Source organism: Eleginops maclovinus, chromosome 6, assembly GCF_036324505.1.
Source record: "Eleginops maclovinus isolate JMC-PN-2008 ecotype Puerto Natales chromosome 6, JC_Emac_rtc_rv5, whole genome shotgun sequence".
Classification (NCBI taxonomy): Eukaryota; Metazoa; Chordata; class Actinopteri; order Perciformes; family Eleginopidae; genus Eleginops; species Eleginops maclovinus.
In genome coordinates this window covers 18,762,264-18,780,631 of record NC_086354.1, presented here as the reverse complement: position 1 = coordinate 18,780,631, position 18,368 = coordinate 18,762,264, and the positions used below count along the sequence as shown (strand labels likewise).

General features: G+C 38.4%; 1 protein-coding gene across 4 annotated transcripts in view; it reads left to right on the top strand.

Moving 5' to 3' along the window:
• Positions 1-18,045, top strand: part of LOC134865600 (RNA-binding Raly-like protein) — a 39,998-nt gene extending 21,953 nt beyond the window's left edge. For 2 of the 4 annotated variants that reach the window (XM_063885229.1, XM_063885228.1), the window contains exons 3-9: positions 11,039-11,114; positions 11,921-11,968; positions 12,763-12,953; positions 13,925-14,038; positions 14,230-14,387; positions 15,887-15,924; positions 16,657-18,045. In XM_063885229.1, the coding sequence (XP_063741299.1) occupies positions 11,039-11,114; positions 11,921-11,968; positions 12,763-12,953; positions 13,925-14,038; positions 14,230-14,387; positions 15,887-15,919 (620 nt within the window). In that variant the 3' untranslated portion in view covers positions 15,920-15,924; positions 16,657-18,045. Of the gene's footprint in view, positions 1-353; positions 521-11,038; positions 11,115-11,920; positions 11,969-12,762; positions 12,954-13,924; positions 14,039-14,229; positions 14,388-15,886; positions 15,925-16,656 lie in introns of those variants that run through there. The other 2 variants (XM_063885231.1, XM_063885230.1) reach the window with 2 other exon arrangements.
• Positions 18,046-18,368: the final 323 nt, after the last annotated feature.

The window sequence follows — 18,368 nt, the reverse complement described above, 5'->3', positions numbered from 1 at the left end:
TAATGGACTGGGAACAATTTCATCTATCAACTTTTACTTTGAGAAACTGAAATGTTATCTACGACCAATGGATTAATCCAAAAAAATGGTCGGTGCTTCACTTCAAATTGATTACTTATGATAACATAAATCTGGCAGTTTTTGGGAGATTAAGACTTTTTTTAAAAAAATGATATACTCTCTCAGTATCAACTCCAAACCATCATTATTAAACATTTTATAGATTCCTCAATGCCTAATCTTCGTGACACAGAAACAGACTCGGGATTATTAGTTGAACTCCTGCATTTGGGGCAGAGAGGAGTATTTTGAGGTGCTGGTTCCCCCCGGGATAGTTTGACAGATGGTACGGTCTGCAGCGGGTCTGCTGTGAGTCTGCAGCTGGAGAAGCTCACCGGCAGTCCGGCTGATTTTAGGCAGAGAAAAGGAGGAGCAAGTCGGATAGACGACAGCAGAGACATCACTCTTGTTTCCCACTTTGAAATGACCATGTACAAAGGCAGGCGTCGCAACCAGAGATGTGAGTATGAGGCGTCAGACACTCATGATGAACGAGTTGGTAAAGTCTCGTTGAAGTTAATGGCGATAGTTTGGATCCTTTTCGCTGTGTTTTCATTAATTCAGGTGTTTCTTGTGCTCAGTATCACTGACTTCACATTGAAATGTTTTGACTACAAATGTCTTATTTATTTAAGTCCTAAGAGTGGTGATGAAGTACACATTTTAGATACTTGTATTTTACTAGATTATTTCCAATTGTTGTTCTTGACTCCTTCACACTTTTACTCCAGTAGGCTACATGAATATTGTTAGTTTACTTCCTACATTTAAAAGACATATATATATCTAGTTACTTTTCCGATCAAGTTGCATACATAAAACATGATTAATTAAAGAAATGTTGCTTTGTCAAGATCATTTTGTTGAAATTATTTGGCACAATTCAGTTGCTGTTTGGACAGTGATTTACATTTCGAATCAAGTCCTTTTTTACTTGTCATAGCCTACTAAGTATAATCTACTGCTAATAATAGGAACGTTTTTAAATTGTGGAATTACTATACTTTAAAAAATAATGTGGTACCTATTCCACCAGTACCAAAGAGTGATAATATCTTGATGAACTTGCTGGTAAATATCAATTGTGTATTGTGCAAAAGTGCATTTGTGCTGTCTACTTTGCAGTGTGAGTGGTTTTCCTTTATTGAATTCGTATTCACTGCATTGTGCCTCTTTCTGATGCTCTGTATGTGTCAGCATTTGAATGTAAATGTAACATTCCTAGGACGGAAAATGAATCCTTCTTTTATCTTAATATGCATCATTAAAAGACGGATTGTAGCTTTTATCATGCATGGGATTAAAGCATACTAATTACTGGATAATGATTCACACGAAAGGCTGATGTGGAAATCATTTAGCAGTTTAGACCATAATCCTCTTTTCATCTAGTTTTTTTTTCTGCTTTTCACTTGAATTCTGTGAAACCAATTATTTCAAGTGACTTGATCACAGGCAGGAGACTGCTGCATAGAGAGTTTTATATTTATTTTATCTGTTTAGTGACTGCAGTCTAAGTAATGATAGTGGTGTTGGTGTGATGATCAGTGTCAGTGCAAAGGTGCCTTTGAGCAAACTACTGCAGCTGTTTTCAGTGTGTGTTGCACATGACAGCTCCAGGTATGGTGTGCACCTTTGCACATAAGACACTGATGGAGAAACGTTTGCACTGTAAGCATATCTGTGGGTAAATGAATATTTTATAATATTAATGAATCTCGTATATGTTTACAGATTCATGGTCAGAATCAATTATGCATACAGTTCTTTTAGTCCTTATTAATGTTCATTAAAATATGTAAATTAAATACTGCAACTGATAACCTTTTTATTCTCAATAGGCATTTTCACAGCAGACCTTATGTCTGCACACAGACATGTGTCCTTCGTCACAAAATGAAATACGTCAATAATGTTTTATCCCATGTGGTCCCAGTAAGCCATTAAAAGGTGTGTTTCCATCCATCTGTTTTAATCTTTTAAAGTGATATCGCAGAAAATTAGACATTTCATCCGTTCAGATTTCCACATTGCTTTCTTTTACCGTTTAAGGCAAGTAGGTCTAGTTTCAGACGTTATGTGGCTATGGTTTGGTGGTAAGGGTTAGAAAAGACGTCAGGCAGGGGTGTCATATAGTGAAGTGGGAAGTTTGCGAGACTGCACCTGGAACATCCTTGCTTGAGGTCCAACTAGTTATTCTAATATCATAATCGTCATGTTGTTGCACCCTCTTTTTCTGCATTGAGGTTTTTTTTTAGCAGCTGAAGAATGTTTGCCACCTACAGCTTATGAGGTAAACCTTATCTTGATGTAGCAACAGATAATATTCAAGTTTACTTTAGCATTTACTTTTTCTTATTTTCTCAAACCATGATTAAAAAGGACTATTGTGACCAGCATGTCAGGAGCTTAAATTAAAGCAGCTTTGAATTCAGCCATAAAAACACTGAAATGCATCATTTGAATAATCTTTTTAAGGCCTGAAACTTTCCCCATAAGATAAAAAACCAAGATTAAATGAGCATCTGAAAAAGATGTTGGGTAGCAGGAACATTAGTTGTTGTTCCAATAATCCTATTACAAGATCTCAATTAAAAGGTTGTGGGGTGCATGTACATTTCAGACTAAAACAATCAATCAAAATCTCCAAATTTTGCCTATACATTTCCTGTGGTCAAACGAAAGATTGATCACCTCAATCATTTCATTAAGCTGAAGCCTATCGCGTATGCAGCTCAAGATTTCCACAGTAAACTCCTGCAGTGGGAGGCCAAGTTTTCAGAGCGGATGAACAGGAAGTTTCTTGCAGGCAGCAGATGTCGGGGTATTTTCCAGCTGCTCGCACAGACTCATGAGCGTGTGGTGAGGGGGAAGTGATGGACCAGCTCCGGGGTTTAAAAATGTTTCAAAGCGTTGCACTTAAGAGCCACACAGTTGCATCATAAGAAAAAAATGCCAAAATGAAAAAGGAGGAAAAGTGCATTAACAGCTCAGGAAAGATCAAAGATTAAATTAGGTTTACCTCAGGCTACAGCATAATGCTCATTATGATTTATTGTAAAACTCAACACATACTACTTTTGAACCACAGCTGCAAACACACTTTACCTTCTGTGCTGCTTGTCTGACTAGCATTCACCAACTCAGATATGTATTACCATATAGTGCAGTGTACTATCTAGCAACCCCACATCACTCTCTCCTCAATGGACCTCAGAAGCGTCTGAAGTAAATCATGTTATTAGATCCCCTGAGCTCGAGGGCAGGCTGCCAAATGTATCCACTGCCAAGTAACTATTTTCCTTAACAGGGCGAAAGAGCAAAGTACAAGAAATTCATTTAGGAAAGACAGCAATTAATCCACGTGTCGCCTTCCAACCATAACAGAACCTCTAAAAGCCTCGAGGTCCTCGCCCTGATTGGAATCAGTTTGGATGTAATACACGGCACATCAGTGCATGTAGCTCACAGAGTTGACAGAGTAATTTAAATAGACATCAATTATGTCCTGTAGCTCCAGATGTAATAGCGGTCGCTATAGCAACAGATGGTTCAACTGACACCACACTGCCAGTGACAGCTAACGTTTTAGAGTTTAAACTTTTGTTTAAAGGGGAAATATTATGATAATGTTCTGGTTCATATTTGTATTTAGTGCCTCTACTGTGACATGTGTACATCCTTCAATGTCTGCTCTGATTGGTTCGCTTGCTGGCTCTGTTGTGATTGGTCAACCACTTGGAGATGTCCCGCCCCTTAGTCTATCACGTTCAATGTGTTGGAGTGCTAGCCAATAGAAGTGCGAGTGTCTCATAGTGACATAGCCAACTAGAAAACCCTTAGCTTTAGTTTACTCGTCAATAAGAGAAGCCGCTGCCTCTGCATTGCTTTCCAGCCCTCAAATCTCCTTCAGCTGACTCCAATGAGCAAAAGAAGAACCAATGTTCACTAGGATTTTGTTCTTCCTTTCAACATGGAGCTCTTGGGATGGCTCGCTGTCAACCTCAGCCATTTTTTTCGTTTTTCCTATACTACCTGGCACACAACAAATAGATACTGTATGTTAGGGATAATGCTATTCAGCTCCTGCTCACCCTGTTGGAGTAAATTTAACAATAATGACCATTTCATGCACACTATCCGGCGTATTACATGGCTACTTACAAAGTAAATAAATTAACACAAAATATTATAAAAAATATTGGATAGCAACTGTTAAACCGCTGCGATCGCAACGTATATCTATAGCCTTCCTAAGATGATCAATTTATGGTATGTCAAACTTTGAGAAGTGTTGACAAATCCCAGCCTCTTCCCTAAGAACGATCATGAACTTATGCATAATATCATCAAAGCACTTATTGAGATTGAGACTGATCCGTAGTGATACAGTAGGCCAGTCTTAGCTTTGCTCTTAAGTTCATTTAATGCACAGTAGAAGCTTAAAAAAAAAAAAAAGGACACACCAAAATTACATTCTGAAACACATTTGTAGATCATGTGAGCAAAAGGTCATCATGTCCACATACACTAATGAATACGTGTGGTGTTTGTAGACTCACTCAGAGTGTACGCTTCCCCACCCTGTCACTCATCCTGCCCTGCTTGAAGAAACACACTCTCAGGTGTAATAAAAAAGCCAAAGCTGCCTTTGCCCTTGAGCTGCGATCAGAGATTAGTCAAGTCCTTCCTGTCAGATTTACAGGGTGCGAGAACACAGCGTAGATTGAATCTACGACCGCTGTCACGCAGGATGTCTCCTAGTCGCACATTTGTATTCACACAGGTTCCTGGATAATCTCTTAATCAAATACTGCTCACCTGCTCTCAGGATGCATGTTACAGCAGAGATGGAGTTTGTTCTGTGCCAGGAGTGATGCTCTGCCTGCCAAAGATTGTGTTAAGGCATTAGAGAAGAGAGGAAATGCATGCTCTCATTAGTTTACTCAGGTTATACCAAGTTGATTAGCTACCTCTTCTACCGTAATTTCCCAGAGAGCACTAGTTTAAATGGATGGTTTGGATTTTTTTTGAAGAGTATGTTACATTAAGAATACTGTAGCCACGTTACCTTGCAGTCAGATGCTCAATTGGAACTGAAGCCATTTATATATGAGCCTTTAAAGAGACATTATAATGCTTTTTGGGGTTTCTCCTCCTGTAGTGTGTTATATACAGTATGTTTTTGTGCATGTAAATGGTCTGCAAAGGCTAAAATCCCAGCGTTCCCTCCCTATGGAGTTTCTCTACCACGCATTCCCCTGAAGCGCCTCAAATGGACTCCTTTGTTTACTACTGTGACAGACTCCTTCGATGAAGACAATCCTTACCTCACTTAACACAGAAGTTGCTGGTCTACTTCTGCCTTGACAGTTATTTATTTTGTGGTACTGCGTGACTTTGTTCTTATTTAGACTCCACAAAGTAACAAACTAACTGATTAAGGCAGGAGTAGACCAGCAACTTCTATGTTCGGTATTGTAAAATTACAGATTTATTCCATAGTCTCGTAACGATAGCATATATCGATATAACGGCTTTACATCACCACCTCTAAACATCCCAACTGTCACTATCCTCACACTATCCTCACAGTTCAAAGTTGCTTTGTAAAGTCTCCTCAAAGGTTTTGTTGCACATCTGAATATCCCAGTCAAAAGGAGAATTGCCCATACCCTATAATTCAGTGCAGCGCCTGTCTAAATGAAAACAGCACAAGGCTATACCGTTATTTAACTATGTTTTCTTTTGAAACTATAAGCCCATCGGACTCATCACTTTTTTGTCAGTGTGTGTGTCTATGCTGTTGGGGCTATAATGACTCGTCCGCACCTTCAGAGAACTCAAGGGCACGCTGAGCTGAAGGGTCTATATTTCAAGGTTTCAAGGTTTTATTTGTCATATGCACAGCAGATACAGTGTATATGTTGGCAATGAAAATCTTATGTCGCATGCTCCTCCAACAACTCAACATACATGGTGCAAAAGATAAATAAAATAGTGAAAAAGACATATATCTAACTAAAATAGACACTCGCAGGTAATTTAGCGGAGCGTCATTAATATGAATGAACCAAAACTGAGTCAGAGGAGCCCTGAGGTGGTGATGATTGTATTCTTGAGGGATCCGCTGTGGATTAATAAAACTGTTACTGAACTCAGACACATCTTTGCAGTAGAAGAGGTTTAATTAAAATGTGGTCTGGCCCATAAAGTGATGCTTTCATCTTTTCCACAGATTAGGGTAGTCGCTGTAAAAACGCCTCTTTCACCTCAGAGTGTGACTTACAAACTAGAACAGCCAAGATGCAACCTCTGAATTAGTTAAATAGATTTCACGGTGTATGTAAATCCTGTATTTTTATATTATATGCTTCCTTGTAATGTGAAAAAGAAAACACAATCTGTGTTGTTAATCTCATTTCAGGGCTTTATTTACTCTCAACTTTGCATCAACGTGTTAATATTTGTAATGCTTTTTTCATTGTCTTTCATTTAATTATGTTTAAAAATGCTTTTCATCATGTTTTCTGTTAGTGTGAAGTACTTTGTAACCGTCCTGTTTTACTTACTTTCATCAAAAACTCTATCCTTAAAATACCAATCTTATCATCCTGATTTTTTTAACATTAACCGTTGATCAAATATCTTAGTGTGATGCGAAAGAGGTTAAACCAACAGATAATAATCAGCAAGGTACCAAAGTTAGCAACTAGCTGAACATGGAAGAAAGGAAATGAAATACTGGATATCAATTTGTAAGGTTATCTTAAACATGAGTTTAACATGTCTGCTCAATGCAAATAGGGAACTGTCTTGCGATGTTTATAAGTTGATACCATGTTGTGTTTGGAGCTTCAGTTGCCCCGCCCAACGTCCAGAAAACGCACTAAAATGCAAATTTCTTCTGCGTTTGGTCTGACTTGTTTCATCAGAAGCCATTTACAGTAATTTGCGTTTGCATCTGTGGATTACATCTTTTTATAGCGGAGTTACACGCAGAGGGGAGTTTCTTGTTGACTGTCGTGCTTAGTGTTTTTTTTCAATTTTTTTATTAAATCAGTGTGACGCAGTGATTCCCCTCTGCCCGCAGCTGCTATAAAAAGACTCAGGAGTTGCATTTCTCCCGGAGCAGCCATGTTTCCCCCAGTGACCCATGCAAATGTACTCTAACACAGAAACTATTCATTGGATCTGTAACATCAAATGCACTTGACATGATGACCAGTCACCACAGGGGTCACTTTTTGTCTCTGAGATTTTATTTGTGACTGTACTGCACCAAGCACTGTCATGATGGCGACAGCAGAAAGCATCAGACCAACTTTTCATATTACCCCTAAATGTGATTCTGCATATATGTTTACAGTATCAATCAAAAACTAAAAGGCTATTGCTTAGCAACACAGTCTCTATCTCTTTCCTCTCCAGTCCTCAACCTTTTTATGGATACACGTACAAACAAGCCACACACAAACACGCACACACTCGCGTTTTATCTTTTGTATATGATTAATAAAACAGCTCTTATTAATCAGAGGCTGACTGCGGGTGTGTGGAGGGGGGATGGTGTTCGTTTAAGAGTGCTTTTTAGTGCTTCGCTCTCTCTTAATGACCCCAGCAGGGGACCAGAGAGCACACTTTACAATGAGAACCATTGCTCACGTCTTCATGCAGCCCTAATGGTAATGATACAGCCGTCCCCTTGTACCTGAGAGCCACCGATACATCCCGGATCCATTAGTCCATTAGTGGGAGTGAGGAGGGAATAAAGAGAAAGAAAGAAGGAGGGGAAATTTCTGGACGGGAAACATATAGCACCATAGTTAATCTGCAGACAATGTGTTGAAAGCTCCAGGTGCAGCTGCTGGAGTGTGTGTGCGAAAGTGAAAAAAAGATGTCTTATACTGTTGTCTTCATAACTTGCATTATTTAATTCATCCAGCCCGGGATATCGTAATATTCTCCCCCCCCCCCATGGTTTGAGTTCAGCGCCTGTCATGACATTTGCTGGTGCATGATCCCCATGGCAGTAGATGCAGAGCTGATGTTATATCCGAGCAACTGCTTCTAACCTGTCAAGGGTGACTCATCCGTCAGACGGGGATCTGTTGTCGGTGTGAGCTTCTGTGTGTGCCTGGGAAGGTGATGTTTGATGTTTGTTTGTGTTGTTTGTGTATGACCTTGAGCAGCACTCCAGGCTGATTGAGCAGACGCAGGGACATCAAGCTGACAGACTAAACAAAGTGATACCAGCCTGCTTTAGCGCAGGAGAGCTCTTGGCAGCTAGAAGGGGCTGTCAATCAAAACAAGAGCCCATGCTGATGAGTCACAGTACTCTGCTAATACATTTTAAGGGAATGTTATTGTCTTTATACTGCACAAAATGTACCTAAAAAGTCCTTATTTATACTGTCAGTCTTTTGTCCCAGTTCTCTCAAGGCCCTTGAAAACTTTATAAAAGTTTACAGCTTCTCTGCTGGTCTTTATTTACATCTCTGTGTAAGATACAGTGGACATATCTATCACTAAATAAATCAATGCTTTCTCCCACATTTGCCTGGATAGTCTCATCACCCAGAGCCGGAAAGGAGCTCAGGGAGCGCAAACCTCAAACAGTTTGATTAAGGCTTACCTATAGACTTGTTGTTAGGGAATAAATTATGTTTTGACAGAAACCATTACAACAAAGAACTTCTTCCATTTGACAAGCTGCAACCAGATAATACTAAGATTTGAACAGATAATATATTTATATAGGAATCTGTTTCAGCCCAAGCTGTTTTTGAATATTTGTCAAATTTGCTATTTTATACGTATGTGTATGGATTTGTTTAAAAAGCCATAACCAGAATGTATTACTACAGTTATATCAGCTATACATGTATAACTCGATCAGCCTAATGAATAAATAGTAAATGTCGTACATGCTGAATCTGAATGTATATAAGTTAAGATTTGACTAGGAGAAAGAGCAGCTTGGTGCCTCAATTGTCTCTGTGGACTGTGTTGCAAAATAACCAACTTTCTGTTCTCAAGCACCAGTATTTTACTTCACACACTGTCTTTCAACTCTTTCAAAAGCTCTTTGTAATAGTTTCTTTGCATTTGTTCAACTTCAGGGATTAGACTGGACTACATTATAACTCTATTAACAGTAGCCTACATATTGAAAAAAAACCAAGTATTAATGTTAAGGCAGCTCAGACTCTACAATGTTGATGTGCTTCATCTAATGAATGCCATGGTGTTCATGTCTAAGGACTATAAGATGCTTTCATATCACAGCGAATAACCTTTGCTGACATTTTTTTATCAAGATTGTTTGGTGCTTTAATTTGATATTGACCTTGTTGTGTTTCAATCCTTTTCAACTGTGTGTTATATAATTTTCTCATGAAGGGAGTCGTTGAAGCAGTTGGGGAACTGTTGTAGGTGCCTTTTGTATAATATGCTTTTATGTTATGTCTGTATTTGCAATGAAAATGTCCTAAACAGTTTAAATCAAATGATGCCTCTTCTTGAATTGTGAACTATAAAGATTTTGCGTTTTTCTCTAAGATGGATAGAGATATGGCTAGTTTCTCCACTAGAGTAAACTCAGAACAGTAAGAAAAACAGTCCGATGAGTCCGCGTCTGAGAAGGAGTTTTATGGGATACAGCCCTCAAGTCAGCGGCACTCTGGCTCTAATCTTACCCTTAACTTTGTTTCTTATCAAGTCAATCCTCTAATTTACCGTGTCTCTTGTCAAGATCCTGAAAGTTCTCTGTGAAGATTTATTTCTTAAAGAGTCGTGCAACTTCAGATGTGTTTTCACTTCGAAATGGATAGCTATGTGTACCTCTGAGGGTGGCTTTACACGGAAACGAAAACGGCTTAAAAACGCAAAACATTTTTGCGGATGCACTATATCGTTTAGATGGAAACGGCGTTTTGGGGGGATGAAAACGCAAGAAAGTGAAACCACCCTCCAGAGTGGAATTCTTGAAAACGCTCCACTGTCGCGCCACCGTGTAAAGGATGAAAAACGCAAAACTTCGTTTCTCGTCACATAGAAATGACGTGACAAGCATAATAAAGCGCCAGAAAACCGAGGGAAACACATTAGAAGGCTATCAACATGTCCGTCCCTGCGGACTTTCAACTCGCCTTAGGCGCTGTAATTGACGTTCAAGAGTCATTTCATCAGATAACAGCAATGATGAGCGAGAGTAGTAAAGAACAGACCAAAAATATGAACTACGTTCTCGAAATTCTTGAAGTTCATAGAGAGAGCAGGCGACCTAGACAGCTGTGGGTGAGACCTGGGAGGACTTCTCAGTGGTGGGATAACTTCATGAATGAGGTGGTAGACGACCAAGCGTTTCACCCTAAAACGCTCGTCTAAATGCAGATTTAAAAGTGAAAACGAAACGCCACTTTTGCGTTTTTGTTTCAGATCGTTTCCGTGTAAAGGTAGCCTTAGTGTTTCTGAAAATTGTGTCATGGTCGATCTGTCATCCTGATTGTTGTAAGCGTGGTAGATTTTATTGACCATAACTGGTTATTCCATGGTATACTTTCCTATTGATCTTTGTTACAAAATGTGTTACTGTGATTCATTTTTATCTTCCATTCACCCTGAAGTTTTAAATGCTGTAGCCTGTTTTCCTATCAGTGATGTGTGGGACATTGCAAAGATCCAAGTCAAACCAATTTAACGGTATTACTATGGCAACGTCTTTAATTAAATTACAGTAAAACACCTCAGAAGCTCATAAAACTAGCTTTTCCTAAAGCCATGAAAATATTCATTGTTACTTTTACAAAAGGTAAAAAAAAGAAGGTATTTTAGGTCTTCAAATATTCCTTTAACCTTTTTGTTTAACAAATAATTTCATTGTAGCTGCAGCATGGCATATTTTACAATATTTTAGTTTGGTAAAATATTCTCCTACTGTATCTCATTATGATGTTGATTTTCATTTTGCTTTCAGATATCAACATGGCAGGAGAGCCAAAACCGTACAGGCCTAAGATTGTCTCCAAGAGGCCTCTCTCGTCCCTCTACAGGTCTGTGTGAAACGCTTTTTTCCCCTTTTCTTATGTCGGTTATTGCTTTGTGACCTAGTTTTCCAACCGTACTCATATTCTGCTATCATCTTGGCTAATGCTGGAGGAACAGCCACTTTCCTAACTGGAATATCAACGTCTGCTATTATCACACATTCACTCCTTGGGAGCAAACGAACTGTTCCCTTCTTAACCGGCTTAAAAACACACAAAAGAGGTGGCTGCCAATCTGGGTTTTTTAAAGGAAATAAATGTATTATATAAAATGATACTGCTCTGATGTCTGTAAATATGAAGCTGAAGTAACATTTAGCAGCTAGTTAGCTTAGCTTTGCCCATAGATCTTGAAACAGGGGGGAACAGAGCTCTAGTTAGAAAAAATTCTGCCAACTAGCATCTATAAACATCATTAATAAACACAGCTTTGTTCATAAAATCTAAACGTACATTACGTGTACGTTTAGCTTAGAGACTTTCTGCTCTTACCCAGGAAAACGTCCATCACTTAAATCCACTAAAAGTTTTCTTACAGATTAAACCAACAACATATGATATATTAATAAGTGGGCTTTAAATATGCTGGTAGGGAAATGTTGTTACATTAAGCCAGAGCGGTTCCTCCTGTTTCACTCTTTATGCTAAGCTAAGCTAACTGGCAACTGGCTGTAGCCTTATGGATACAGTGCAGATATAAGAATAGTGTTTTCAGTCTTGTGTTAGGGTTTGGTTTGTTTTCTGGCAAAATGTATGCATTTAACAGTAGGCTATAACAGAGTAATTAAAAACAGTCTGTATTATCTTCACAGTGGCTACGAGTTTGACTATGACTACTACAGAGACGATTTCTACAGCAGGTATGTAAAAAGGATGATCTTATGGTAAAAGCAGAAGCCTGTTTGCACTTCTTCCTTTTTAATTCTCAATATGGTGTTTTCAAGTAATTTTCCTCCTGATATTTTGCCCTTCAGTGTTCACCCTTCTTTCTCCCCATGTCTCAGTCAGCTACTTAGATAAAGATGAGTTTTGAGCAAAATAGCCCCATTTCAATCTGAGGCAGTGTAACCACATTATCATAGGCATAATGAATGTCATATTGGGGAGGTTTTATTTCCTCTCCGTTGGGCTTACTAATGATGCTTTTATCCGCATATGCGAGGACTGAATGTCAGATAGTCCCCCAGCTGGTCATTTGCGCTGGCAAGGCAGCAAATGTTTCTTGCTTCTGACATTTTCATTGGTTTGTTGTTTATTTCCTATACTTTGCAATATCCCTGGGAGTGGAATCCTTCAGCTTTGAGTCATTATTGCTATTTGGGCAATTTGATGTGTCATAAGCAACCGGGAACAAGATTTTGATTGGATGGCCACCGTGTTGTTCAATATGTACCTCTATCATTCAAACAACTTGTGCAAAATGTCTATTCAGTCTTTTCTAAGCGTTGCTTGTTGCTTCGAAAAAAACATTTAGGGATCTTAGGAGGGACAGCTTGAAAAACACCACTTTCCTGTTCGATTCCCGTAATATATTCAGAAATACTTCATGCTTTCAGAAAAGTGTTTTTGCGGCAGACTAATATCTGTTTTGTAACATTGCTCTTCTTACTAAGTTTGCTGCAAGTTTACATTATGTTTAATGTGTCTTCTTCAGACTGTTTGAGTACCACGGTCGTGTCGTGCCCCCGACCCGTGCAGTGATCCCCATCAAACGCTCACGGCTAGTCGTCCAGTCCACACGCAGAGCCAAATCCTCTTTTCCAGTCAGGGCCTGTTCTTCCTCCTCCTCCTCCTCTTCCTCCTCCCGAGCATTCAATGTCGGCTCTTCCATCACAGTCCCTAAACGTATGTTCTCTTTGTCCCTATTTTTTACTCTAATTGCCCTTTTCCCGCTCTGTTATAAAGACAGTGTCTGTTTATTACTACTTGGGTCCTATTTGTGAAGGTTTGGCCATCATTTGTATCGCGTGTGAATGTACTCAACTAAGTGATTGATTATATGTGAAAAAATGACAAAATTGCTTCAGTGTCAGGGTTAAAAACATGAGCTTTTAGACATCAATATGGACTAATACTGGAAACAGCTATCCTGGTTCTGTCAGAAAGTACCAAATTACCTTCAATGCTTGAAAAATATTATTATTATAGTGAATAATAACAAGCAAATTATTTTAAAAATGTCCAAATATTCCTTTTAAGTTGAGATAAGCTTAGTGTTATTGTTACTGACAAGAATGATGGCCAAAACTAAAAGATAGATTGTATGAAACCTTGATGTCTTCTACTTGTTAACAAATGCATTTGTACTGCTCCCTAGTGTCCACATTTCCGCAATTCAGTAAAATATACCATAGGACTGGACAAAATATAGATATTAAATCATTTTGACTAGATATTATCTTAGGTTTTGGATATCATAATATGGCACAACTGTAGTCTTCTCCTGGAAAAGACTATATTACAGTAAAGTGATTTTTTTTTAAACTTACCACACTGTTCTAGCTTTACTTGAATTTGCTTTTACTTCCTTTTTCGTGTAATCCACATTACCGATGATTAGTTAACAAAGATCTCTCTGTGTTAATATTTTGTGAAACTGCCAATAATTAACCCTAAAATAAGTTCACAAAATTGATATTGAGGTGTTTAGACCAGTCCGTTTTATATATCATAAACTTTGTCTTACCTTCATTCGCCCTTTACTAATTGTACCTCGGCCAGATTTCTCGCAATAACCTTGTCAAAGCTTTATAACCATGTCCTTGTCAAACTGGAAATTAATGATGCTTTTTCACTGTATTAATGTATGCACACAGTGAAGACAGACCAGCTCGTAACAATCAAGAAGGAACTGTCACAGATAAAGAACAAGATCGACTCTCTGCTGGGGCGGCTGGAGAAGATTGAGAGGCAACATCGCTCTGACGGTGGTGAGATTTGACAGAGGGGGAGGACATGTCTGCGTGAAAAACATGAATTTAAACATTTGGAGATGAAAGACAAACACGGGGCCGAGTGATACAGAAAATATTAACGCTGAAGACTGTTGAATTGGTCAAGAATAAGATGTTAAATACATCTGAAACGCTCTGATGTTAACTGCCACTCTCTCTTTCCCCAGACATACAGAGGAAACAGGAGGAGGTGTGTGAGTGTCTCCATGGTGATGCAGCAGACCACTCGAGTGGGGAGGAGGCGGAGGGGGCGGCCGAGGTGGAGGCGGGGGAGATGACGGACGGCGGCGAAGACGACTTTGAAGATGAAGGCACCGGGGATATGGTGAGTAGGTCAAGTAGACATTTAGAGTCTCAATAAAGAGCCAGAGAGTTCCTCTTGTCTGTGAAGGAAATGCTGTGATATATAGGAGGTGGCTTCGACCGGATTTGGTGTGTGTGTGTGTGTGTGTGTGTGTGTGTGTGTGTGTGTGTGTGTGTGTGTGTGTGTGTGTGTGTGTGTGTGTGTGTGTGTGTGTGTGTGTGTGTGTGTGTGTGTGTGTGTGTGTGTGTGTGTGTGTGTGTCTGTGTGTGTGTGTGTGTGTGTGTGTGTGTGTGTGTGTGTGTGTGATTCTCTAGAAAATAAAAGTCCCCTGATGTGTGTTTGCACAGGCTGTACAGTACATTTATTGAACTTCTTCAATTTGCAGGATTGACGTCTTAATGTTAAAGTACTAGTTTGACATTTTGAGGAAGAAATTCATTCTCTTTTTGACGTAGAGTTAGACGAAATGATTGATACAACTCGGGTCTGTAACTGCAATAAGAAGCTACAACCAAGAGACGCTTAATTTAGCATAAATAATGGAAGAAGGGGAAACAGCTAGCCTCGATTGGATTGATTTGTGCAATTAGTACAAGTGTATTGGCACATTTAAAAAAACATGAAGACAAAATGATATACAGTGCAGGAAGAGGCAGAAAACCCACTGAGCCAATTTTAACATTTGTGTTATAGGGAATATAAAATTAATATAGAGAGACTGTTCAGTTTATTAAAAATGATATCTATTGGTAGGAGCAAAATATGGTAACAACTTATACTCTTACATCAATTTAATAGAAAATAATCCTGATCCTTATGTGAGATGTGGCTCAGAGTGCCACATTTACTGGGCAATTACTATACAGACTATCTGATATGACTCTGCAACATTACAGCTGTGTCTTTGCATCTTGGGACTGATGATAAGCAAAACGAAATCTGAGGTAATACTATACTACTCAGTGTCTTTATCCTAAAGGCAAAATATTTCATTTATTTTAATAGTAGATTATAAAATATATTATATAAGATTTTTTAGATTAAAAATGCGGTTCACCTGGAGTTGCTGAAGCTATAGACTATGAAACTTAATGAAAAATCCTCTGCACACTCAAATCTCTGCAAAAAATGTTTAATAAGTGAGCTCAAGGTCAGAGAATTCTTTAAAGCAAAAAAAAAAAGGAATCCTTTCAATGAAATATCTGGAGCAAGAACTGTTAATCAATGGCATAACGGCCTCCTATGCTGCCTGTTCAAAAAACAGAATATGTTGAGGCTTTATGGTTTTTGTGTTATTTATTGTGGAAAAGTATGAAAACTATCAATAATACTGAATAGCTTTTGAAGCTGTTATAAACTGATATATTTTTCGGTTGGTATGTCATGAAAACACATCCATGTACATTTTAAAACACATTTTAAAGAGTATTAAAAACAAAATTCATTAAGAATTAAAGAAGGACCAGTTAGAACAGCTTTCAATCTCACTGATGTCTTTGTGTTTCTTGTTTAATTTTCAGATAGAGAACCACATATCGGATATTGACAACTGAGCAAGGTCAGTATTTAATCCCTGCTTAAAAGGGAATCATTCCTATTGACATGAAAGCAACTCCCTGGCATTTCCTTTTGTGAATGGACTTGTAGCAGCAAAGGGATCACAAATGAACAGAACCCCTTTTCGAAGTCCAACGACTTGGTAGTTAATAGTCAACAGCGACAACATCAGTTTATTTTTCCACTTTTAGGCAGAGTGAGAAACGCTGCTCATCCCGTCTTCTTAATGGCCTGTCATTCTCTCAGTCTGCGGGCGTAAGCGAAAGCTTCTCAGCAGTTATCGCTGATGATGTCTGAACAGCCGCTGAGATGCGACTTCATCTCATCCGCACTTTCCATCAGACGACATTTAAATCCCCTGATTTTCTTTGTATGAACAAATAGCTCTGAGATTTAATTTGCCTCTCGGCTGACATTTCCTCCCTGCTGTCCTCAAGTGCTCGATAACAAAAATCTTTTTCAGCCGCTCTGAACATGATGGATCATTAAGATGATAGTATAATGAACTCTTTCCTCAGGTGGTTATCTTAGTGGTTGCAGGTAATATCAGAAGCAGTAGTTTGAATATACTCACAGCCCCATACACCTCCTCTGTATTCCACCTCACAGGGAAACCTTTCAGACAAAGCACCTTTAAAATATAACTACCTTTTCTACATAGATTTCCTGTGAAAAACAGCAGATAATAATTAAATGTCAATCTTTCTGTCTTGTTTTTCATCTTTTTTTCAAGCCAGGGGAAAAAGGAAATGTAAAGTTGAAGAAGCTGGGAGAAGAGATACCAGCATACCTTCTTGATCTAGAAGGTGTATATGAAATTAAAGGATGGCAATGACGGGAGTGACTGACAGCAGAGGAAGAGTTTTTCAAACTAGTTTTCTTTGCTTGTTTGCCTCATTACAACATGACACTTCTGATGTGTACTTCATCAAAATGCTGGTAGTGAATATCCTCCAGACTACTGCGAGATCAACCGCAAAGAGCAATCAATAATTTACCTTTTAAGCTCATTGCATATCTGAGAAAATAAGGACACTATATTGTGTGGTTACTATATGTTGGTCTGTAATGTGCATTAACAATGAGAAGAACAATGAAATTCCCTCTTTTGTTGTAACGTTTTTTCCTGTTTCTGTGCTTTGAAAACTTGCGAGCCTCGGCGCAGGCAGAACGCTGAATTGAATGTAGGAACAACACTTGATAATTATGTGATTTTGCTTAATTTGTACATTTTGCTGAAATGTACACAGTATGTAATTTATTCACAATGTCTCTACATAGTGTTGTGTATGCATATCATGTTTGCCGTTTGTTATACATGATGAGATGCATTTTAAATTCATTTTACATTGTGTTTATGGTTCACAAAAGATGAATATTTTTTACTATCAGCATGTTTAAATGTGGCTATTATGGCTTGTTTGTATTCATTGCATCTGGTGTACAGCTATGGATGATAGAAGTTTTTGAAATAAACCTGTTCCTCCCAACAAAAGAAAAAAAAAAACAGCCTGAGTGTTGTGGCTTTCATTTTCACAATCAATCGTGAAGGAAAAAATGTGCATTGTAGGGTTTTATGCTCGGTAAATGAACATCGCTTGCAGAAAAACTTCAAGAATCTTTTATTAACACTGTACGACATGAGAAGCAGCAGTCGAAGGTTTATACCTGACTAAACTTTAAAGTTGACTTCCCTCCAGCCTCCAAACATTTGTATCCTCATTAGCAACATGGCGGTGGGACTCTCTCTGCAGGTCCACCACTTTAGTTTAAATTAAAGAATATAAAGACTGATAGTTTGAGGTATGTTGTTAACATTTGTTTAGATATCAACATCCCTAAGAAGATGAATCCGGCTGGCTTTATCGATCCTTTGACTCTTCCTCAAGCATCGTCATGAGTTTGACTTCTGTATTTGATGGAAATGTTTTAAAAAATCTGGATGATTGCTATGAAATTCTGTTTGGTGATATACATATAGTTTGTGGATTAGAGGAAGTTAATTGGCAGCTATTCTTTTCATCAGTCATTTCATGGCTACTGGTTTTTTATATGTGATGCTTTGCTGTTTTAACCATGTCATTATTTTCATAATTTGATTAAACAAGCATTGTGAACAGTGTGCCTCTCTAGTTTTCTTCACAAACAAAACAATTGATTCACCAAATATAATAATTTAAAGTAAAAATAAACAAGTTGCAACCAACAGTTAAATGCTGCCTCCATATTAATACAGGTATTAAGTCAGAGGGACACTTTTAGACATTTAGCTGTACTTTGTAGTTCCAGGTAGTAGTAGTTCCAAATGTTAACATTCAGGCTATACATTCTTTACAACAGTATGTTTGCATTGTCATTGATACAGTAACATCACAGTGCTACGAGATGTGGGCTTTTTTAAATGTTAACTTCAAATACACATATATATGCCTGACTAAACTATAG